Below are 24,371 nucleotides of genomic sequence, written 5' to 3'. Positions count from 1 at the left end.
CCTTTTAACCACTGAGACAATGACATCTCTGTGTCACCCCCGCAGTCACTGCACAAACATAGCACATACTGTACATTAGCATGGACCCTCCTGCCACATGCAAAATGCTCATCCAGTCTCATTCTCACAACCAATTAGACAAGCAAAGAAGTGTTACATGTAAATATAATGGCAATACACACATACAGTGAGACACGAGCAGTACTCGTATGTACACCTCAAATGTCCACAGACAGGAACAACATATCCAAATGATATAGCAAACAACATCGGAGCCCAGAGACAGCACACACACAGGCATACAGATACACTCAGTACATTGAATGACCTTTCTCAGCGATCACAGGGCACCTCCTCAGCCGACAGGTGAGAGTGGGTAGTGCGAGGATGCCAGCCTGGCACACATCACCATGCAGCCTGTGTGGTTTAGATGGTACACAACATGCTGAAGCAAAGAAAAGGGAGCAGCGGAGGAAGGGAGGCTGAGGAACAGCAGAGTGACGCAGGATGCGATGGAGGGAACGGGATTAACTGTTGGACAGCCAGGCAGAAATGGATGCAGCTCCAAATGATGGGTTTATCCTTCTGCCAATCAAGGAGTTAAAAGAATTTGATCATTTACTCAATATGTAAAACTAGGTGATTCATCGCGCCCCCCGGGCGCTCTTCACCGTCGTAAGGGGCTACGCTCGCACCCCTCCCGCCAGGGCAGCGGGTCTGGCCGCAGCACCCCCCCTGGAGCAGCGGGTCTGCCCACAACCCCCCCCCCGGAGCAGCGGGTATGCCCCCCATCCCCCTCCGCCAGAGCGGCGGGTCTGCACGCACCCCCCTCCCTCACTGGAGCAGCGTGTATGCCTGCAACTCCCCGGAGCAGTGTGTATGCCCGCACCCCCCCCCCCCCCCCCAGCTGGATCAGTGTTGTCGGCAGACCCTCCACTGCTTCAGGGGGGGGGGGTGTCAGTCCCGCTGCTCCGGGTGGGGGCGGGCATACCCACTGCTCCAGCGAGGGGGGGGGGGGGTGCGGGCATATCTGCTGCTTCAGCGAGAAGGGGGGTGTGGGCAGACCCGCCGCTCCGGGCGGGCATACCCACTACTGCGGCGGGTGGGTTGCTCTGGGGTTGGGAGGGGGGGTGCACGCAGACCCGCTGCTCACGGGGGTGTGGTGCAGGCAGGCAGGCTCGCTGCTCGCGGGGGTGGGGTGGGTGGCGGTGCAGGCAGACCGGCAAACGCGGAGCGCAGACCCACTCGCGGGTGTGTGTGGGGGGGACCCGCCCGGGGGGGGGGGTGTGTAGACCAGCTTGCGGGGGGGCATGCAGACCCGCTTATGGGAAGGGAAGGTTTGCGGCCCGACCCACTGATCTGGGGGGGGGGGTGGTCTGGCCGCACCCCCCCCGACCCGCTTGGTGGGGTGTGCGGGCAGACCTGCTCACGGGTGTGTGTGTGTGGGGGGCGTGCAGACCCGCTGATGGGGGGTTGTGCAGACCCACTGATCCAGGGGGGGGGGGTGGTGGTATGCGCGCAGACAGGCTGCTTGCGGGGGGGGGGGGCTCAGACCCGCTTGCCACCATGTTGACCAAAGCTGTGTCGACTTTTTTTAATTTTGCTGACCTATGACCTGTTGACCAACAGTGGTCGACCTTCTTATAGTCAATACAGTGACCAATACTCCACTTTACTTGCACATATTTTGTTCATGTGCAGCTCATTTTTTTTTATTGGTATAACCAGATTGTGGAAATAAAGCAAACAAAGGGAGGAGTCACTTTCCAATACAAGTCATACAATGTTAGATTCTCAATGGAACGGGTGGAAAGAGCTGCTGTGAAACAGATCAGCGTGACAACACAGCACACACATAAACTACGGCCTGCATGACACCTAGCTGCCTTGTGTCTCCTGGAAATGCTCTTATATCTTAGGAATGACCCTTTCCCAGTATAATACTTGTTATCCTATATCAGGAGTGGGGAACCTTTTTTGTGCCAAGGGCCGTTTGTATGGGGAAAAAATCCTTCGGGGGCCATATGTAAAAATCTCTCTTACAAATTTTCCTGCTGCAGCCGTCCCACGCTCCGGCGCCTGCCACCGAATAGGACTGACAATCAACAGCAGCCGGAGACTAAGAGGAATCTCACGAGAACTACGGACCTATCACGAGAATTCCCCTGTCCTTGACTCCCGGCAAAGCCGCTGGGCAGGTGGGAGGGCCACTCAGACCGGCAATGGAGGCCGCATACGGCCCCCGGGCCTGAGGTTCCCCACCCCTGTCCTATATACTGAATGCACTTTCACAATCAGTTCTAATCCTCCATGCATCTATAGTCACACCCATTATCTCCAGCCACCATCCAGGAACATTACTGCTACAGTGCATTTAAATTTGATCTGTGACTCTGTATGAATAAAAATGAGACTCATGCCATTACTACACAAACATCATCAGAGAATAAAAACATTGCCTGTTTGCTTAAACACAGAATGAGGCCCCGAGTTATGGGGGAGTAAGGAGTAGGGGCCATGCAGCTGCATTATACAGCATGTCCCTTGTAAAAGATCCGCTGCCTTGTCTGCACATGCACAGGCGACGGAGGGGGTCGGTAACCTATGGCATCCATTTCAAAATACTAAAGGGGCCTACATAGATTGTAGGGAGAGCCATCTTATTTTATCACCCATCTATCCCACCCCTCATCTTACTGGTCTGACCGCTTGCCTGTCCCATCTTGTAGCCTGCTGCTCTGCCCATCCCACAGTGTGTAAGAATGGGGCAGCTGTATTAAGCCTGGCGAAGAGAAAAACTGGAGATAAAGTGGAAGAAGATAACGCACCAGCCAATCAGCTGTGTGTGAAATATGAGGAAGTGACCCTGGAGCCACGTAGGAGCGCTGAATTATTATACTGGTGAATTTATACACAAACAATGGCTTCATGTACCAGGCAAGACTGCTGCCGCTTTAAAAAAGAGGGTGTGTGGCCTCTTACTCAAAACCAATGGAAAACTAAATAATAAATTACTTTGACCCACTCTGAGTCGCTGTCACTTTAAGAATCTAATTATTAGTCCCGACAAGACTGCGCTTCTTAAAGTGACAGCGACTCAGAGTGGGTCAGTCATTTATTATTTAGTTTTCCATTGTGTTTGAAATATGACAGTTAGGAGTTGATTTTCTGCTATGTTATCGCCTTCCACTTTATCTCCAGTTTATCTCTTTGTCAGGCTTAATAAAGATGGAGAAGAATTATCGGTACTCTTTACCTAGCACGGCGCCCATCGCGACCATCGCGACCATCACATGCACTAAAAAACGGGTGCGATGCGATGCCCGCGATGGCCGCGATTTCCCATAGGGACCAATGTTAAAAATCAGATTGGTCGCGATTTTAGTGTTAAAAGTCAGATTGGTCGCGATTTTTACATAGGAATCAATGTTAAATGGGCCACAGAGCCCTAATAGTCCCCCTGAAGTGTGAAATGGCCCCCACAATTTTTAACGCCACCCCACGATCAACGTGAACCCGAAGCGTGGCGAGCGCAGCGAGCCCGCGAGGGGCGGCGGTACGCGTCCTCCGACCTTTTCATACCCCCACTATCCACGTCGGCGTGGAGTTGAGAATAGAATAGTGTGGCGAGCGCAGCGAGCCACCGAGCCCGAAGCGTGGCGAGCGCAGCGAGCCCCGCGAGGGGACGCGGATACCTTCACAGGTAAACGCGTCCCCTCGCGGGCTTCACAGGTGTCCGCGTCGCCACGGACACCTGTGAAGCCCGTGAGGGGACGCGTATAACTGTGAAGGTATCCGCGTCCCCTCGCGGGGCTCGCTGCGCTCGCCACGCTTCGGGCTCGGTGGCTCGCTGCGCTCGCCACACTATTCTATTCTCAACTCCACGCCGACGTGGATAGTGGGGGTATGAAAAGGTCGGAGGACGCGTACCGCCGCCCCTCGCGGGCTTGCTGCGCTCGCCACGCTTCGGGTTCACGTTGATCGTGGGGTGGCGTTAAAAATTGTGGGGGCCATTTCACACTTCAGGGGGACTATTAGGGCTCTGTGGCCCATTTAACATTGTTTCCTATGTAAAAATCGCGGGCATTGAGCCAATTAACGCTAAAATCGCGACCAATCTGACTTTTAACATTGATCCCTATGGGAAAATCGCGGGCATCGCGTCGCACCCGTTTTTGATTTACCCGCGATGCCCTCGATTTTTTACCCCCGACGCCCGCGATTGTAATCGCGGGCGCCGTGCTAGGTAAAGAGTACCGAATTATCATTCCTCACTGAGAGTTCCTTTTTGTACGTCTTTGCATATCTTATCTTCTATTTCTTTAACATTTTGTAATTCTTTTATGTAGTTAATCTCACTCTGTTCAAAACACTGAGAGAAAAGAGAAAACGTGGTGCTACCTATCTCTAATGTGGTAGATTTATATAGAAGTAAAAATAGTAGAGATATCAATGGTGCACTCTTGAAGATATTACTCTTAAAATGTAACTTTTATTCAAAGATTCATTAAAAAAGAGGTGTACTACTTACAACCTCTTAAAGAGACAAAAATACAAGTGTGCAAAAAAAGTTAAGAAAAAGTGATTAAAAATGTGATGTGGATGCTATATTAGACAGCGTTTTATGTTGGATACAATTGTTTCTTTTTCAGTCTATGTTTTGCAAAGGGCTAGAAAGTTTTCAGTGCTTTGCTTAAACGTTCCGTTCTATCACATTGAATAAATCATGTGCTCCCCAAGCTCTGCTTGAATATTTTATACAATTGGGTTGGAGTTGTTCTTATGAGTGTTATTAATTTGAGCAATCCCATATTTCATGTGTAGTTAGGTCCCATATTCACAGGTTCGTTATGACTCTTGTGCATAGATAATATTATGTTGCTATATTATCAGGCACACTTTATGCACAAGTAGTTTAATGTGTTTGATGCCATTTATTTGGCTATATTAAATGTACAGTGTTCCCCACTGTTACTGGCGTCCGGGTGTCACCTTACACATGCTGAGAGCAGCCGCTCCTGGGTATCTATTTGCGGTGTCTCAGCACCATTGCCCGGGTACAATTATGCACCTTGAACTTAGTGCTATTGCCGGCGTTTTGAACTCCGCCTCGTGCAGGCTGAGAAAAGCCATCTATTCTTGTGCTGACATATGGTGTCTCAGCCCCGCCACCCGGGTGCAATTATACACACAGTGCTCAGTGCTGCAGTTGGCGTCCTAGGTCTCGCCTTGTGCAGCCTGAGCACGATAACCGCTTCCCCTGTTATTGGTGTGCGGTGTCAGCACTGTGAAGATGGGACTATTTGCTGCTATTTCCTATGATTTACATCTGTAAACACTGTTTCACATTTAATTGATGTTATTTCAACATTTCTAGCTATCCTACATCACGCGCCTATGCGCATTTCACCGGCTGTACCGGCTTCCTCAGGGCAAGCCGAGTGATCCTTCAGTGACCGTTGTCAGGGGAGTGATCCTTCAGTGACCGTTGTCAGGGGCGGGTCCTTCGCCCGCTTCTCAGTTCATTCATTTGATTTGTTTCAGGAGTGTGTCGTCAGGTGTTCATTTTCCATTTATCTTTGTATATTAGATTTTTTCCTGTATTCGTGGAATATTATAATTCTTTGTCCTTTGGATTCATATCTTATTTCTCTATTGTTTATTGTGAGGAGTATCTCCTCTCTGTGATTCATTTTTTTGTTTCATTTTTATTTATTTTTTAAATATAATTTTTATTGAAGCACTAAAATTTTGACATTGCATAACAGGTTCAATAAACATCTCATCACGGGTACATTTCACATAGAAAACATGGGCACTTGGGTTTACACGTATCGCAAGATAAGATTACAGACAGTGATCTGAAGACAGTATAGGATGTAATCATATGTATTTCTCAATGATGTTAGAGCTTAAAAGGGAGGCACCCCGGTCTCCAAGATAGTCATATTGTACCAGGTAGACAAGTATACAGTCTTTCTGATAGTGTCTCGTTCTGTGGCAGATAACGTAAGTATATAAGGCAACCAGATATAAAAAAACTTGGATGCCCGGGATTCCACATCCAGTACACATTCTACCCAATCCATCTGAAACATATAAATCAGTCTGGGCATAAAAAGTGTTATTGATAAATGATCTGATTGTATCCATTTTGACAATATGGTTTTCTTTGCCGCAGTGGCTATCCTGGCTAAAAGGAGGCGTGTCCAAGACGTTAGTTTGGGGTTGAGGGATGGGGGATAGTAATTCCACAAGGCCCAAGGCATAGTAATCTTAAACAAAATATTTAAAGTATTGTTAATATACGACTGCATTTCATCCCAAAAAAGCTGTACAATTGCACAGGACCAAAGACAGTGGGTAATCTCTGCATCTGGCGATGAACACTTAAAACAGTTGTAATTGTCAGATATCCCAGTTAAATATCTCAATTTTGGGGTGTAGTACGCCCTGTGCAGGATTTTATACTGTATTTCCGCATAAAACGCAGAGACCAGTTGTTTGTTAAGCCGAACTGTCAATCTAATTACGTCCCTGGGGGTGTGTCCTGGGGGTGTGTCTTGCCATTTAGATACCCCTGTGGAATTCACTGTTAAATCTATTTTCTTCCGCGTTAGATCATAAAGTACAGAAGTTGACACGGATCTACCCTCGCTTGTGATTATTAGATTATTTAACGTATTGGTAAATTCAGCTTTTGTAAGAGTGGTTATTAATTTGGAGACATAGCTGCGAGCCTGGAAATATGCAAATGTTGGGAAAGTTAGGTCTGGGAATCGCTCTTTTAATTTAGACAATGTGAGTACTGTAGTGTAGTCTGCCTCTAAAAATTGATATACCAATCGTAGGCCCCCAAGATGCCATCTCCCAAATGTTGCATCCGGGTTACCACCCTGAAAGGAGCGGTTGTGTGTTAATGGTAAAAATATAGAACTCATGCTTTTTATTTTTATTTCTATTTGGTTTCTGGTGTAACATAGATCACACTTTGATTCATGACCTTTTCTTTTTATTATTCAAGTGTGTTTTTATGTTGTTATTCTTTATTTATTTGTTAGTGTTTTTTATTGTTTTATTTACTATTTCTTGTTTTTGTTAATATTGGTGTTTCTATCTCTAGTGGCTATTATTTTCATTTCTCCCACTTTTCATATTCATGTGTACTATTTATTCAGTTTCATTTAGTCAAAGGGATGTGGAAATTTGTTAAACTCCTAAATTGGAGGGGAAGAGGAAATGGTAGGGGGAGGGGGGGGGGGGGGGGTGTTATGTGATGGCGATAGAGGTAGGTGATAGACCTATATTATGTGATATATATTTTTATTCAATCATCCTCATCTGGGTTCATTTGGTCGATCCAAGTGATAGTAAATATGGGGGGGGGGGGGGGGGGCGAGGTGAGGGGGGAGGATACTTACACATTTGTATATTTTTAAAAGTGTCTAAGCGCATATTATGTGAATAATTGATGTAGGGAGGAAAAGCAAGAGAAAAATGTATTCTTCCTCATATGTGATAAAATCTAATGTGTTATAGAAAAAAATATAATATACCTATGTGCTTTCTCATCTTCTGTCATCTTGTCATATCCATTTTATTATTATATTGTTTATTGTTGCTATTCCTTCCTTCTTCCTATTTCTTAGTATTTTCTGTGGGATTGTGACCATCTCTCTGTTCCATACTGTAGTGGGTATATTCTCCTCTTCTTGTTCATTATATGAGTCTTTGTGTTGTTATTGTGCATGTTCTTTGTATGATTCCTTATATGATGATATGTGGAGTTCTATTCGTCCTCCTTATTCGTACAGGGTGAATATGTTTATCCGAAAAATATAAGGCTATTATAGTCCAGGAAAATAAGGTATGAGAAATATATAATAGAGTTTTAAAATAACATCTCCATATATGAGGAAATTCACATGTGTTAAACATATAACGCTGTCTATTGCACACTTGTATTTTTGTCTCTTTAAGAGGTTGTAAGTAGCACACCTCTTTTTTAATGAATCTTTGAATAAAAGTTAAATTTTAAGTCCAAATCAGTTGGACGTCTAGTATAAATATCTGCAAGAGTGCACCACTCATATCTCTACTATTTCTACTTCTATATTAATTCAGATGGAGCCTTCCTCACCTAGCCTTCTCTGGATAGTCATGGTGAGTCATGGCCTATTGTTCTCAGCTAGCCTTCTCTGGATAGTCATGGTGAGTCATGGCCTATTGTTCTCAGCTAGCCTTCTCTGGATAGTCATGGTGAGTCATGGCCTATTGTTCTCAGCTAGCCTTCTCTGGATAGCCATGTTGAGTCATGGCCTATTGTTCTCAGCTAGCCTTCTCTGGATAGCCATGGTAAGTCATGGCCTATTGTTCTCAGTTAGCCTTCTCTGGATAGCCATGGTGAGTCATAGCCTATTGTCCTCAGCTAGCCTTCTCTGGATAGCCATGGTGAGTCATGGCCTTTTGTTCTCAGCTAGCCTTCTCTGGATAGCCATGGTGAGTCATGGCCTATTGTTCTCAGCTAGCCGTCTCTGGATAGCCATGGTGAGTCATGGCCTATTGTTCTCAGCTAGCCTTCTCTGTATAGCCATGGTGAGTCATGGCCTATTGTTCTCAGCTAGCCTTCTCTGGATAGTCATGGTGAGTCATGGCCTATTGTTCTCAGCTAGCCTTCTCTGGATAGTCATGGTGAGTCATGGCCTATTGTTCTCAGCTAGCCTTCTCTGGATAGTCATGGTGAGTCATGGCTCACCAAGGCCTATTGTTCTCAGCTGCAATACAATACATAGAACAATACAGTAGGGGATTATCATAGGATTTAGTCCCACAGCTCTGGCTCACTTAATCCTATTAAAGGGCTAGATGAGGATGGCTCTATCTGTACATCTGCCCTAATATATGCCTTCCCAAAGTATTATCACTGTGCTGGCGGTCACATGACCTGGTGCCGCAGCAACACTCAGAGATGGCAGAAGAGAGGAGGGCCTGAAGCAAACTTGGTGCCAGTTAAGGAGGAGGGTACACAGGCCTAGGGCAAAATATTGGGTATCCTAATGGCTGGCAGACAATGTCTAGGTCGACAGTGATCAGGTTGATACCAAAAGATCCACTTGTACAAGGTGACACTGACAAAAGATCGACACAAGCAACAGGTCAATGTAGCTATGGTTGACACATGAAAAGTTTAATGTGTTGACCTTTTGTCAATGCCGACCTTATAGACACTGTCTGTGGGCTTTACCACACCAAAAAAAGTAAGGGCCCAATTCAAACCTGCTCGGCTAGGCTTCGTATATTTGCTGCCTATCGAGCAGGTTAACGCTGCCCCGGCGAACTTCCGCATCCCCCGCCGGCCAGATCCCATTGGTACCCTGCTCGAATGCGCCCGCACAGAGAAAAATATATTTGATGGTTACTCACCATCTAATGATAATTCCTCTTTTTAGATGAACGCCATTTTAAAGGAGGGCGATGACATCATGTGACAAAAAAAAAAGTCAGGAGAAAAAAAATGCCCTGAGCAGGTGGAGCACACCTGCATTCCTTTTCTATGGGCATGCCCACCATTTTTTGTGGGTTCGCTCATGAAAGCCAGGTGCCCACCCTGGAGCGTACCCTACCTGTCAATCAGGCAGTGTTGACCCCAGTAAATGAAAAATTCATTTGCACATCATCATGCATGTGCAGACCTTCATCATCACGGAAAGGACCACACAAGGACCTGTGCGAACAGGAATAAATTGGCCCCTAAGTGTGGTCCTGGTTTTAATGTTCTGAGGCTTCCTTGCCATAGCACTTGTTCCCCTAATTGGATTATAACACAATTGTGCTGATCTGGAGAAAGGTTGGATCCCACTTGGTACTGTGCAGGATATCACATTACCTCCCTGGGAAGTCTGCCGGCAGACCCTCAGCCACCACAACACACTGGTAAGCACCTGTGATCTGGACATTAACTCTCTATCCGCCACCTGGTGCAAAACTGCACTTAAACAAAATCAAACTTCGAATTGGATACAGAATATAAAGCTAATTATAAGAGACTTTCTGCAACCCACTAAAGGAGGATTGTATTTACATAACATAACATATACGTTTAATGTAAGTCTGTCTTGTATTGTCATACCACCCCCAGTGTGTATACCGGTATTAGTTTAACCTGCATTATTATAAGAAACCTTTTAGCCCATCTTAAATTATTTTTAAATATCTAAAAGTAATTGTGTTTTCTCTCTATGTACCATACAAATTAAATAAATACTTTTTGATTCAAAACTAACCTAGGTGCATAGTGTGTTTGTCATCAGATTATACGTGTTTTTGCGCGGAGTACACCCCCCCCCCTTTTTTCTTGTACAATCAATATGACAGCTTTGCAATACCTTACTGCTATGGGTTTTATGGGATTAATTAGAAATGTTGGCCCCCATGGAAACATTTCAAAGAGGCCCCGAAATGTAAAATAACATTCTCAGGCCAGTTCACCCGTGCAAATAATTACAACATTTTCAAACAGCTCCAAAGAATAGTGGATGTATAACATCCCCTTCCCCAATCCCCCCACATCCTCTTCCCCAATCCCCCCACATCCCCTTCCCCAATCCCCCTACATCCCCTTCCCCAATCCCCCCACATCCTCTTCCCCAATCCCCCCACATCCCCTTCCCCAATCCCCCCACATCCCCTTCCCCAATCCCCCCACATCCCCTTCCCCAATCCCCCCACATCCTCTTCCCCAATCCCCCCACATCCCCTTCCCCAATCCCCCCACATCCTCTTCCCCAATCCCCCCACATCCCCTTCCCCAATCCCCCCACATCCCCTTCCCCAATCCCCCCACATCCCCTTCCCCAATCCCCCCACATCCCCTTCCCCAATCCCCCCACATCCTCTTCCCCAATCCCCCCACATCCCCTTCCCCAATCCCCCCACATCCTCTTCCCCAATCCCCCCACATCCCCTTCCCCAATCCCCCCACATCCTCTTCCATGCTATTATCCTATCCATGGGGAGTAAATAGGTCTGGAATTGTCTGTGGAAACTTTACCTCTCCAGTGTTCTAAAAGAGCCTACACACTGGGTGATTTCAGGGCAAGTGATCTCACTAGTTTGCTTAGAAAATGCCCCTACATCGCTCCGCGTGTAGGGACCATAGCGATGTGCGGCCCCGCGCGTCACTATCGCCTGCCCATTAAGATCCAGCATGTTGGATAAATCTAGTTAATCGCCGGTCAGGGCCAGTGTTCTCACCATCTAGCATCGCTCAGCAAAATCTCCCCGTGTGTAGGCCCCTTAATGGACATGGGGGGTTATTCTGGTTTGTGCGCTTGCATGCAAATTCGCATGTGAGTGCATAGTTTTTAAAATGCGCATGCGCATTTCTGCACATGTGCATACACCAGGTGCGAGCGGCCATGGCGAACATGTTCGCCGGGCGCTCACACCCACCATTGCGGCCAGGGGACGTGGGGCAGCGGTGGGTAGTCGCGCCCAGACGTGGGTACTTTGGGTGGGCAGCTGACATCACCGGATGTCATCTGCACGCCATTTTCCACAAAACGAAGACACCTTAGCGTGTATCCTCCACATCATTCGATGGTCGGCGACCATCGAATGATGTGGGCGTTTCTGCATAGGCTGCGAATGGATGTTTATGTTAAACATCCATTCGCAGCCGTGCGGCCTGCGAAAGGGGACATCGGCATTTATGAGCGGCGGGTGGATGAAAATTGACACACAACCAGAATAACCCCCAAGGTGCCCAAGTCCTCTGCTCAGTATTGTCACTGCTTCCATATTACACAATGGGGCGCATGTATTAAGCCTGGTGAAGTGATAAAGTGGAAGGTGATAAAATCCAGCCTGTTTCTTGACAGTAGAAGTTGATTTGCTGGTGCCTTATCACATCTGCCCAGTGTACGTGAATGGAAAGTGGGTGGCATAACCCTAACTTACATCCCTGTGTGGTTTCCGTCCTGTCTCGGATAATACTAGCAGACACTAATGCATTTCCTATCTATAATTAATGAGATGAACCTAATGTGAGCTGTCACAACAGCTCTACATTCTAATGATGATTCCCTGAAGCTCCATTTACACACACAGCTCTCTGTGGCCCTTATTCTGATCAGTGCGGATTTTTCCGCATGCGGTCGTACCGCCGATGGTTAGCGACTGCGCATGTGCAGAGGTCACTCTGCGCATGTGCAAGCGGTTTCGCCGTACGTATTCTTTACACGCCGCACAGGGGGCGGAGAGGGGCGTGAAGGGCTACTTAGCCTCATTACCCTATGCATACGCCCCGCGTTTCATGGGCGTTCCCATGCAAACGCAGGGCATATGCATGGTAATGAAGCCGTGACGCATGTGTAGGGGGCGGGCATCTGACATCGCCAGATGTCAGCTGCCCGCCCCCATACATGATTTCACACGGACAAGTGTCCGTGTGGTCTTGGGTGGCGGGCGCTGGTGGAGCGTGCGGCCCTGCATTCGATGTTCGGCGACCATCGAATGCAGGGGCTGCTCCCAAGATGGAGGAGGCGTATCCCCGTCCACTTTCATGCGGATCGCCACATATCCGCGTACGGACGGAGGTGGCGATCCGTATGGAAGGCGGGTATTCGCCTGCACGGTCCTGGCCGCATATTTATGATCTGGCCACACCGATCAGAATAAGGGCCTGTGTACAGTGCCTAGGAAAGGAAATTCGGAATATGTTCCACTTTCTGATACCAGGAACATGCAATCACTCATTTGTCCATTAGGTGCAGTATAACTCATGCCTGGAACGAGTCTTCAAAATTCTTATGAATATGAGATTTCAACAACTTTGCCAACGACAGGTGGGTATGGGTCATTGGGTCGACCCTATTTAGGTTGACACAAGCATTAGGTGGACAATAGGAAGGTCGAAAGTCAAAAGGTTGACATGAGTTTTTTACATTTTTGTCTTGAATGCTGACATAGTCGACATGGACACTGTAAAAGTGTGCCGCGTCCGCTCACCATACTTTGGGCATACTATTTTATTCTCCCACCATGCCATTATGGACGGTAGGGAAATACCAAATGGTTGTGGAGCGCTTAAATTTAAAGAAAAGAATAAATTTGACCAATTGGGAATTACATAAAATATACGGTACTTGTGTAGTAGCACGGCGCCGGCGATTTTGATTGTGAGCATCGCGTCGGGAAAAATTGCGTCGAACGCATCGCATGCCAACCAAATCACATGCGATGCGATTGACGCGATTTTTACTTTGGAACACCCCATTTTAATAGAAACCCCCCTGATGTTTCAAATGTCCCCCAATTTTAACGGCACCCCGCTATTGACGCGAACCCGAAGCGTAGCGAGCGCAGCGAGGCCGCGAGGGGCGGCGGTGCGCGTCCTCCGACCTTTTCATACCCCTACGATCCACATCGGCGTGGAGTTGAGAATAGAAAGTGTGGCGAGCGCAGCGAGCCATCAAGGCCGAAGCTTGGCGAGCGGACGCGGATACCTTCACAGGTATCGCGTCCCCTTGCGGCCTTCACAGGTATCCACGTCCGCTCGCCACACTTTCTATTCTCAACTCCACGCCGACGTGGATAGTAGGGGTATGAAAAGGTCGGAGGACGCATACCGCCGTCCCTCGAGGCCTCGCTGCGCTTGCCGCGCTTCGGGTTGGCTTCAATACCGGGGTGGCGTTAAAATTATGGGGGGACATTAACCATGCTTTTTACACATATTCAATGTGAAATGGGCCATATTGGCCCATTTCACATTGTCACCTATGTAAAATCGGGATGATCGCATCGCGGGCCATTATAATGGCCTGCGACGGACGCGATCAACCTGATTTTCACTTTAACATTGTTCCCTATGGGGACATCTCGTTGATCGCGTCGGTCGCATCGCGGCCCCTTATTAGGGGACGCGATGGGCGCGATCAACGCGATTTTGACTTTTACCGGCAATTGAGCCAGTTAAAGACAAAAAATCGGGTCCATCGCGTCCAACGCATGCCTTAAGTACCTTAACTTAAGGCATGCGATGCACCACGACGGGCGCCGTGCTAATACACAAGTACCAAATATACTGTTTTAATCTATCATTGGCACATTAGTACAATGTAAAAAACACAATATACATATAGAATATAAAATATAGTATAACTTGCATGCAATAAAGATCAATAAAATAGCAATAATCAGCCCTATGGAAATTTGGATGTGGACTGAAGGTAGTTGGAATAAAGTCTCACTTGGTTCTAGTGCTACTCTCCTATTAGGACAGTCAATTTTTACTGGAATGGCGGGTGTCCATATACCTGACTGGCAGCCTGATGTCTCGATTACCATCTTTTTCTCACGACGGGAGACTTCTCACGGAATGGAAGGCTCCAAGATTCAGCAGGTGGTGGTATACCTTTTTTGAAAGTCCAGTTGATATCAGTAAGAGTTAGGAGAGTTGGTCCAAGTAAGAAGCAATATTTGTAATCCACAAAGATCCAAAAGGGGTGTGTAGGCCTGACACGTTTCGTCATCCACACTTTTGATAAAGTAATCTGTGGATGACGAAACGCATCAGCCTACACACCCCTTTTGGATCTTTGTGGATTACAAATATTGCTTCTTACTTGGACCAACTCTCCTAACTCTTACTGATATCAACTGGACTTTCAAAAAAGGGATACCACCACCTGCTGAATCTTGGAGCCTTCCATTCCGTGAGAAGTCTCCCATCGTGAGAAAAAGATGGTAATCGAGACATCAGGCTGCCAGTCAGGTATATGGACACCCGCCATTCCAGTAAAAATTGACTGTCCTAATAGGAGAGTAGCACTAGGAACAAGTGAGACTTTATTCCAACTACCTTCAGTCTACATCCAAATTTCCATAGGGCTGATTATCGCTATTTTATTGATCTTTATTGCATGCAAGTTATACTATATTTTATATTCTATATGTATATTGTGTTTTTTACATTGTACTAATGTGCCAATGATAGATTAAAACAGTATACTTTATGTAATACAAAATTGGTCAAATGTATTATTTTCTTTAAATGTAAGCGCTCCACCACCATTTTGTTTTTTCCTTTCTCCAATTCCTACAGGGGTCTGACCACCCCAGGTGTGAGCTGCTAAGCAATAAACAACCCACCTCACTAGCGCCCGTTTATATTCTCTTCTATCTAGGTGGTAAAGCATATATCTTTTTTTTCCGTTACGGAAATACCGCATGTCGGCACATGTCGGCTCCAAAGAAAACATGAAAAACTCATGTCGACCTTAGCCATGGCAACCTATATCAGATGTCGACCTAAGTCCTGTGGACCTTCAGTGGTCAACCCAATGCATGTCGACCAAAATGGGGTCAACCTAGTGACCGTATCCCAAACAGGCAACAAAATTGGCCATAGAGAAGGGCAGGGGTTGAGTACAAGTGCTGGTAATCCGCACTATATAGAAGACAAAGAACATGCAGCATTGCGGTATCTATCAGTGTACAAGCACTGCAGGGCTGTGGGATTAGTCAGATTTATACAGCATTTGCTAACAGGAGTAATGGAGCCCATACACTAGAGCAATGTGGACCCTTTTTACATGATTTTGACACATCGGGACGATAAACTGCGTCAAAAAGTGTCAAATTGTATGTTGTGAATGAAATTTTGGAACTCTCTTCCTGGAGAAGTGGTGTTGGCAAGTGGTGTACTGCTGTGAGGCAGTAATGCTAACCATTACACCACCCGTACTGCCCCGTATATATAACACATGGTGGGGATAGAACCCATGACCTCAGTGCTGTGGGGCAGTAATGCTAACCATTACACCACCCGTACTGCCCCGTATATATAACACATGGTGGGTATTGAACCCATGACCTCAGTGCTGTGAGGCAGTAATGCTAACCATTACACCATCCGTACTGCCCCGTATATATAACACATGGTGGGGATAGAACCCGTGACATCAGTGCTGTGAGGCAGTAATGCCAACCATTACACCATCCGTACTGCCCCGTATATAGAACACATGTGGGAATAGAACCCGTGACCTCAGTGCTGTGAGGCGGTAATGCTAACCATTACACCATCCGTACTGCCCTGTATATACTGTATAACACATGGTGGGGATAGAACACATGACCTCAGTGCTGTGAGGCAGTAATGCTAACCATTACACCATCCGTACTGCCCCGTATATATAACACATGGTGGGGATAGAACCCATGACCTCAGTGCTGTGAGGCAGTAATGTAACCATTACACCATCCGTACTGTCCCATATATAAAACACATGCTGGGGATAGAACCCATGCCCTCAGCGCTGTGAGGCAGTAATGCTAACCATTACACCATCTGTACTGCCCCGTGTATATATAACACATGGTGGGAATAGAACCCATGACCTCAGTGCTGTGAGACAGTAATGTAACCATTACACCATCCGTACTGCCCTGTATATATAACACATGGTGGAGATAGAACCCATGACCTCAGCGCTGTGAGGCAGTAATGTAACCATTACACCATCCGTACTGCCCCGTATATAGAACACATGTGGGAATAGAACCCGTGACCTCAGTGCTGTGAGACAGTAATGTAACCATTACACCGTCCGTACTGCCCTGTATATATAACACATGGTGGGGATAGAACCCATGACCTCAGCGCTGTGAGGCAGTAATGCTAACCATTACACCATGCGTACTGCACCGTATATATAACACATGGTGGGGATAGAACCCATGACCTCAGTGCTGTGAGGCAGTAATGTAACCATTACACCATCCGTACTGCCCCGTATATATAACCGGGGTAAATTTACTAAGATGGGAATTCTATTGAAGATGCGATGTTGCCGATAGCAACAAACCGGATTCTACTTCTCATTTATTTAGCACCTTCTAAAAGATGATAGAATCTGATCGGTTGCTATAGGCAACATCCCATCTTTAATAGAACAGCAATCATAGTAAATAGCTATCACATGTTGAAGCTTGATACATCTGTCCCAATGTTAGGGGATGCCGGTGACTAGCTGACCTTTAACATCACACAGTCACACATTTGCCCTTTCCCAAAACGCACTGGATGATATTTGATCCTGCACAGACCTCTCATGACTTAGCAGCTACCGTACATATTACCCCCAGCAGCAATGGGCAACCCGGCAGGTGAGGAATGCAAACTTCAACGCATCAGTTATTAAGCATTTACTTTTAAAAAGGAAATTTCATGTCGTTTTTGATTTCTTTTAAATTGAGCTTTTGCTTTGATTTTTAGAGCCACAAGCTAAAGTGATGCAAAAGATGGTGCCATTTCTTGTTCCTGCACATTTAAATATGAAACCAATCAGATTCTCTTCATATTGTAGCCTAGAAAATAAATAATAGCCAAAATCTGACTGGTTGCTATGAGACACACCAATCATTTTTAGAACTTTTAGTAACTCTACCATAAATGTAAGCTTGGTGCCTGCTTTGCAGAGCTTTAAATACCAATAACATGTATAATGTCCATACAGATTGTAAGTTTGCGAGCAGGCCCCTCCTATCACTATGGGGTATATTCAATGCCGTTTAGTCGAGCAGTATCTAGAGCTCGGCATCATAGCCCGCCCACAGTATTTAACCCACCACGCTTCACTCGCCGTTTCCACCTCGCTGTTTCTAAACAACGAGGTGGAAACGGCGAGTGCGGCCATCAAAACAATCAGGCTCGCGGCTATATGCAGCGGGCCTAATGCATTTTCGGTGAACCTCGCCATTCGGGGGAATCCTCGCCGTCCTCTGACGGCAAGATTTCCCTGAAATATAGAATACTCCAAGCGGCTGGTGAATAATAATGTTCTATTCCACTCCCTAATGTTATAGAAGTACCACCATTCCTTGTCCAATCACCAAATGAGAAATAAAGTACCAGCCAATCATCATTTGAAAAATGACAGGAGCTGATTGGTTGGTACTTAATCTCTTGCAGTTGGATTGTATCTCTCTCCAAATTTTGATAAATAAATATTCCCCCAAATGTATTATCGATAAAAATTAAATAAATAAACAGGATATACCACCAGAACAAAGCATGCAGGTATAGTTTAGTTAATACACAGAAAAAAATCAACATATATTCAAGTCCGTATGTCCCACACACAATGTATCCTTACTGTAAGTTCCTTGCCAGAATGAATGGAGGCTTCAGACAGCTGCTTCCCAGTGTATGGACCCTTTGCTCCTTGTCCCCTATCCAGACTTATAGGGCCAGGTCACATTACAGACTGTCTCTGAGGCACTACCTAACAAGGTCAGAATGGTTACCTCCCCAGTCTACTTACTGGTTCTAAGTATGGATCAGCCCCTGCCCAGCTGCCCATACACACACACACTCCTGTGTGTCCCATATACAGAGCCATTAAAGGGGGGGGGGGGGGGGGATAGTAATTCTACTGATCTGCCTGTGATAGTGAATACCTGAAGTGCACGTGTGCTATTGTATTACGTGTCATTTATTTGGCAGCTAGCAGGACAGTACTGACATCTGATATATATATATGCATACAGTGGCGTCACTAGGCAGGTGCGGGGGGTGCGGGCCGCAGGTCTCTGGGGTGACACCTGCAGAGGAGATGGAGCTGTGTCCCCAGTGGGTGCGTCCCGCTGGGGACACAGCTCCATCTCCTCTGCAGGTGTCACCCCAGATAGCGCTGGGATCAAAGAACCGATCCCAGCGCTGACAGACAGTCCGAGCGGGGGGCGACGCTGCGGAGGAGAGAGGCAGCGATTTGAAATTGGCACCTTTGTGGCCGCCAATGGGAAACGCCGCCCGCGGCGTTTAAACACTGGCGCCATTTGGGAGCCAATCATGGCTCCCGAATGGGGAGCCAATAGGAAACGGCCGCGGTGAGCCAATCAGCGCTCGCCGCGCCGTACTCTGCCCCGCCTCTGGCGTCTAACGTCTGACGCCACCGGGAGGCAAAGGAGGAAGCACCCACGCCGGAGCGCAGGACCCCCCGGCTGGAGGAAGAGGACGGCGGCGATGGAGAGAAGAGCTCCGGCGGCCGCTGAAGAGGCCAGAAGACGCCGGGATCAAGCCAGAAGATCTCCAGCGCCTCCTGGAGGAAGAAAGGAAGCTGCGCCGCCGCTGGCCAGGACAGGCCAGCGGCAGAAGAAAGAAGAGGGCGGCCATCACCGGAGAGGCCAGCAGGGGTGGAAAGCAGAAGAGCTGACGAAGCTCCCCCCTGCGGCCTCTCCCAACCCCAGGTAGGCGGCCCTTGGGCCACCTACCCCTACCCTAGACCCCCGGGTGTCGAGCACTAGGCCCGTGGGTACTTTCAGGCCCCTCCGGCCTGTGGGCGTTATAGTAGGGCCCTCTTGGCCCGGGGGCATATAATTGTTGGGCCCTCCTGGCCCCTTGTTTATTTTGTTGGGTCCTCCTGGCCCAAGGACTCCCCGGTGGCCCCACTAGGTCGGGCATTAGGCCCGTGGTGCCAATTAGCCGGGCACTAGGCCCGTGGCACCACAGGCGGGCGCTAGGCCCGAGGCCCCCATAATTGGCATCATGGTGTTACCACCCCTCCTGCATTCTGCAGGAGACTCCCTGACATAGCAGCAATCTCCCTCTCTCCCTCATTAGTCTAGCAATCTCCCACATGTCACCTTGCCCGCATTACACGGTTACATTTTTGGGGAAAAAAGGAATGAGAGATAGATACATTTACATTGAATCCTCAGCACCATTTCCCAGCACTTTACCAAGTATAGTATCTCTTACTAACTGCTTTGGGGCTCATCTATTTTTGGATCTAAGTCATTTTACAAGATTCCTCTCAGGTGTAGCAGTACACACCCACACGTCTAGGTGCCACATTCACAATATTTTTTTACAATCTCTCTGTATATGGAACTAGACACGCCCTTTGGGTGGAGCATGACACGCTGTGCAAAATTCTACCAACTATAATCTCCCTGAAACTAGTTTTCAAAAGTAGGCAAGCATGGTCTATACACAATCCCGCCATCAGATGCACTAGTCGCAAAAGGAGAACTTTGCCTACCAGGAGTCACTCCTAGATCCTCATTATGGCACTACAGGGACCAACATTTAGAGAGCGTGCTGGTCCCTGTAGTGCCATAATGAGGATCTAGGAGTGACTCCTGGTAGGAAAAGTTCTCCAGTCGCGCCTAGTGCATCTGATGGTGGGATTGTGTATGGATCCCTCTCCATACCCACGCAGCTTGCAAATGTGCTGCCCCATTCAAGGGGCAGCTTTTATCAGAAGACCTGTCGCAAACGTAACTTTTTACATTTATGCATGCATTTAGAATTAATAAACATCAGTATGTACGCAGTAAGGGGCAGAATGTTTTACATAGGAATTAGGGCCCTACACACGGAGAGATTTGTGCCAGAGATTCATAACGGGAGATTCAGCAAATCTCTCAGATAGGGCCAGATGTACTAAGCTCGAAATGTGATAAAATAGAGAGTAATAAAGTGCCAGCCAATCAGCACCTAAATGCCATGTTACAGGCTTTGTTTGAAAAAGGACAAGTAGATGCTGATTGGTTGGTGGTCCATCACTCTCCATTTGTTCACTTTTCAAGGATTACATCTCTGTCACAATGAGCCCCGAGATTCATAATGGGAGATTCAGTATGAGAGATTTCAGTTCTCTCACAGAAAGTGTTTCGGCAACTTCAGGGGAATAAAAAAATCTTCATATTGAAATAATGGGTTGGAATAAAGCCTGGGGAGTGTCATCTTCTTTGTCTATAATAGAAAAATAATTAAATAAAGTAAAAAAAAAAATGGCGTGGGGTCGCCCCCACAAGTATGACCATACCCGGGCTCTTGGGGTGGTCCTGGTTCCCAAAATGCAGAGGACAAAGTGAGTGTGGGTCCCTCATAATTTTGGGACCAGCACCAAGCTCTTGAGCCGGTCCTGGTTTACAAAATACGGGGGACAAAATGAATAGAGGTTCCCGTATTTTGGATACCAGCACCAGGCTCCACTAGTAGGGGGGTGTAATGCCATAGCCAGGGGATACGCTTGATGGGGTCCTGTGGCCAAAGCATTACTCACCCTAACTCATCCCAGGCCGGGAGTTTTTGAGGAGGTGGGGACCCCCAAATAAAGAGGTCCCCCCTCTCCAGGGCACCCAGGCGGTGGGTGCAGGGTTGATAGCTTGTTTAAACAGTAATATTATCTTTTACAGTAGGACTACCAGTCCCAGCAAGCCTGCCCCACATGCTGGTACTTGGGAGAACCACAGGTACCAGCATGGGGGGCATTAAAGACCCGCCAATACCTATAGCCCCCCTGTAAAGGAAATATTAAAATAAAAACACAAACACAGGCTTTTAAATATTTTATTAAACTGCATCTTGTCTTCACCCAGGGGGGCCCCTGCCGCCGCCCCCACCCCCAGGGCTTCTGCCTCTTCATCTGTGTTCTTCATCTGGGGGCGGCGGCCTTGTCTGCTCTATTGCATGACCACCGCCTCCCAGGACTTGTTCTTCTGCAGCTCTTCTCTGCTCCTCCTCTGACGTTGGACTGGCAGCCCCCTGTCTTGAGCTGGCTAATATATTTAGCTCTAGGGGGCAGGGCAATGACGCAGCCAGCCGTGATTGGCTGGCCACGTCCATTTTGAAAAAAAAATTCTCCATTGCCGCTGCACCGATGGATGAGGGGGACCCGGACCACCACCTATGAGGCCAGGACCGCCGCCAAAGCCACTGAGACCAGGTCACCACCATGGTGAGTTCTTCCGATGGGGTTGGGTGTGGCGGGGTGCTGCAAGTGGGGGATGGGGGCGCGGAAGTGCCGCGAGTGGGGGTGGGGTGGTGTCCGAAAGTGGCACGAGTAAGGGAGGGGGTCGGAAGTGCCACGAGAGGGGGAGGGAGGGGTCGGAAGTGCCACGAGTGGGGGAGGGGGGAGTCGGGGTGCCGCAAGGGGGGGAGGGGGCCAGGGTTGTCGCATCGCCCGCTCAGAGGCCCTGCTCATCTGCCCGCGCCACACATGTGGGAAATGTGCAGGAGCTTCTGAGCGACTGCACTGAAATTACCTGACCCGTCCGTTCTGAATCTTGGGCAGATTCAGAACGGCGGGGCTGCGCATTTAAATCACTGTGTGGTCTACATATACACACACACACACACACATTTACATGCGTTTTCAGGCATTTTCTGAGTGATTTAGTAAAATCGCTCAGAAAATGCCTGAATGTCGCCCTGTGTGTGGGATACATGATACACCCCACACAGACTTTTCAGGTGCTAAGTAATGTGGCTTATAAAGCAATCTTTGCAGTACATTTACAGCTGAACACATTAGACTGAGGTATATAATACACTGAATGCCGTAGTATAAGAAGGAGCTGAAATATCACACGGCAAGGTGAAAAGATCTGTTATCTGCACCAGGACCCAGATAGTGTCACCTTACCAAGCAGGCTGTTACCATGGTGATGACAGATAGACATGTTTACTATAGATACAGCCTTTATTGGCTAGTGCATTTTCCGATCAGTAGGGCAGTTGTATTAAGAAGGTGATAATGCAACAGCCAATCAGCTCCTAGCTGTCATTTGTCAAACCCAGACTGTAACTTGACAGTTAGGAGCTGTTGCATTATCACCTTCACCAGGCTTTATACATCTGCCCCAGTGTTCCGTGCAGCCCTAAGGTAGCCAGCTGACATTGCATTTTTATCCAAATTATTCACGTGTTTGTTTTGTGAGAGATTCCTAAAGACCAACTTCATACCCTCCAACATGACCAGTGTTCCCTCTAAGCTGTGCGCACGTGCGCGCGCACACACCTTGACGAACGTGCGCACAGACATTACAACTGAGCGCACAAAGCTGCAGTGGTCCCTTTTTGCAGTTGTGGACTCAATTAATGTGTGTTTCACCCATTAACTACATTGTGTGCTGTATTTTGAATGTTTAAATGTTTAATATCATTTTGAAGTAAAGTTAACACAAATGCTGAACGTCATTTTCCAGTTAAATATAAGTGACGCACAAAAATGTAAGTTTCATTCCAAAGTTGCACAGCCAAAATCTTTAGCCGCACACAGCCTTCGTAAAATTAGAGGGAACATTGAACATGACCCATTCCATTACATACAAAATGCTCTGTTCCTGGACTTTCCTGCCAGTGGCAGTTACAGAGGTGGGGCTCCAGCACAGTCCAATATTCAAAGAGGGGAAGTCACATCAACTGCCAGTGAGTCCAGGACAGTCATGTTTGGGGTTGCAGTTTGTGTGGCTCCCCTTTTTGAATATTGGACTGTGCTGCAGGCTCACATCTGTAACTTCCACTGGCAGGGAAGTCCAGGAACAGAGCATTTTGTACCTAATGGAATGGGCCATGTTGGAGGGTATGCAAACTTTCCCAATCCAATCATAGCCATAGATCACACTGCATACGTCCCTTGTGATCTCTAGAATACGGCCACAACTTGCATAACCTCTCACAGTGTGTGTATATATACAGCTCGGATGTCTAGGACATATCTGTCCCTACTTGTAAACTTGCCTTCTCTATGTATCTCCTCTGAGGAAAAAGCGGAGAGGAGATGCAGCTAACCCTATTGCAGCAAAATGCTGGGATTCGCTGGTCCGTGGGAAGAAGGCGGGTTTACATTGATGCAATTTGCATAATTTTAGCCTCGGCCTGTCCTTACAAGCCCAAGATTCTCTGCATTATCTCCCCATTCTGCCTACTTCAAAGGTGAGACTCCAGTGACTTTCGGGAGACTTTAATGTAATTTCATGTAGTGTTATGTAAAATGAGAAGTGTAGGAAATGTTATCAATAACTGTGAATGCTGCATTTTTTTTACTTAAAATTAAATCAAATATTAAATACTGATTAAACAAAAAAAATCCTGTTTCTCTCCCTTAAAAATAAATGAATTTTCTTTCCGGTAATACTCAAAATAAAGATGTGCAATAATTAGCTGCAGCTTCAAAAAATATTGCCAGCAGCCAATGAGAATCTGCTAGACAGTGCTGCTGGCCTCATTGGTATAATGTTGCACCAGAACCACAGTATCTTTTAGCTATAGCCTCTGATTGGCTTATTTGAACCTGTTTCCATATCTAATTGAGTCGCACTACTACTCACTTCTATGAGGTGAAGTACTGCCACTGACCACTAGAGGCCACTCGACGAACCAAATTACGCGTTTGTGTGCTAAAAGATGCCATAACAGAAAGTGAAATACAGTTTTGCAGGGACACTTATCTGTTTTAAACTTGCTGGATATGGAGGGAGGTTGCTGTGGAGACAAAGATTGGAGGTGGGAGCAGATAGGGAATCTGCCACAGCTCAAAGTGAAAGCAAAAACTGTCACAGCTCAAAGTAAAAGAACA

At 47.1% G+C, this 24,371-nt stretch overlaps 2 protein-coding genes across 3 annotated transcripts in view; both read right to left on the bottom strand.

The window, feature by feature from the left end:
• The window catches only part of AK1 (adenylate kinase 1), a 101,126-nt gene that overhangs the window by 75,498 nt on the left and 1,257 nt on the right, over nucleotides 1–24,371 (bottom strand). Inside the window, exon 1 of one of the 2 annotated variants that reach the window (XM_083160828.1) lies at nucleotides 329–497. The exons of the other annotated variant lie outside the window; for it this stretch is intronic. The gene's annotated coding sequence lies outside the window, so the exon portion shown is untranslated. Of the gene's footprint in view, nucleotides 1–328; nucleotides 498–24,371 lie in introns of those variants that run through there. 2 annotated transcript variants of the gene reach the window in all.
• The window catches only part of LOC146036472 (adenylate kinase isoenzyme 5-like), a 54,496-nt gene continuing 34,389 nt past the window's right edge, over nucleotides 4,265–24,371 (bottom strand). Inside the window, exon 5 of the mRNA XM_083160465.1 lies at nucleotides 4,265–4,372. Coding sequence (XP_083016591.1) covers nucleotides 4,265–4,372 — 108 coding nt within the window. The remainder of the gene's footprint in view (nucleotides 4,373–24,371) is intronic.

This window comes from Crinia signifera, chromosome 9 (genome assembly GCF_055691185.1).
Source record: "Crinia signifera chromosome 9, ASM5569118v1, whole genome shotgun sequence".
NCBI lineage: Eukaryota > Metazoa > Chordata > Amphibia > Anura > Myobatrachidae > Crinia > Crinia signifera.
The sequence above is the reverse complement of the archived record's forward strand: the minus strand, read 5'-3'. Positions and strand labels throughout refer to the sequence as shown.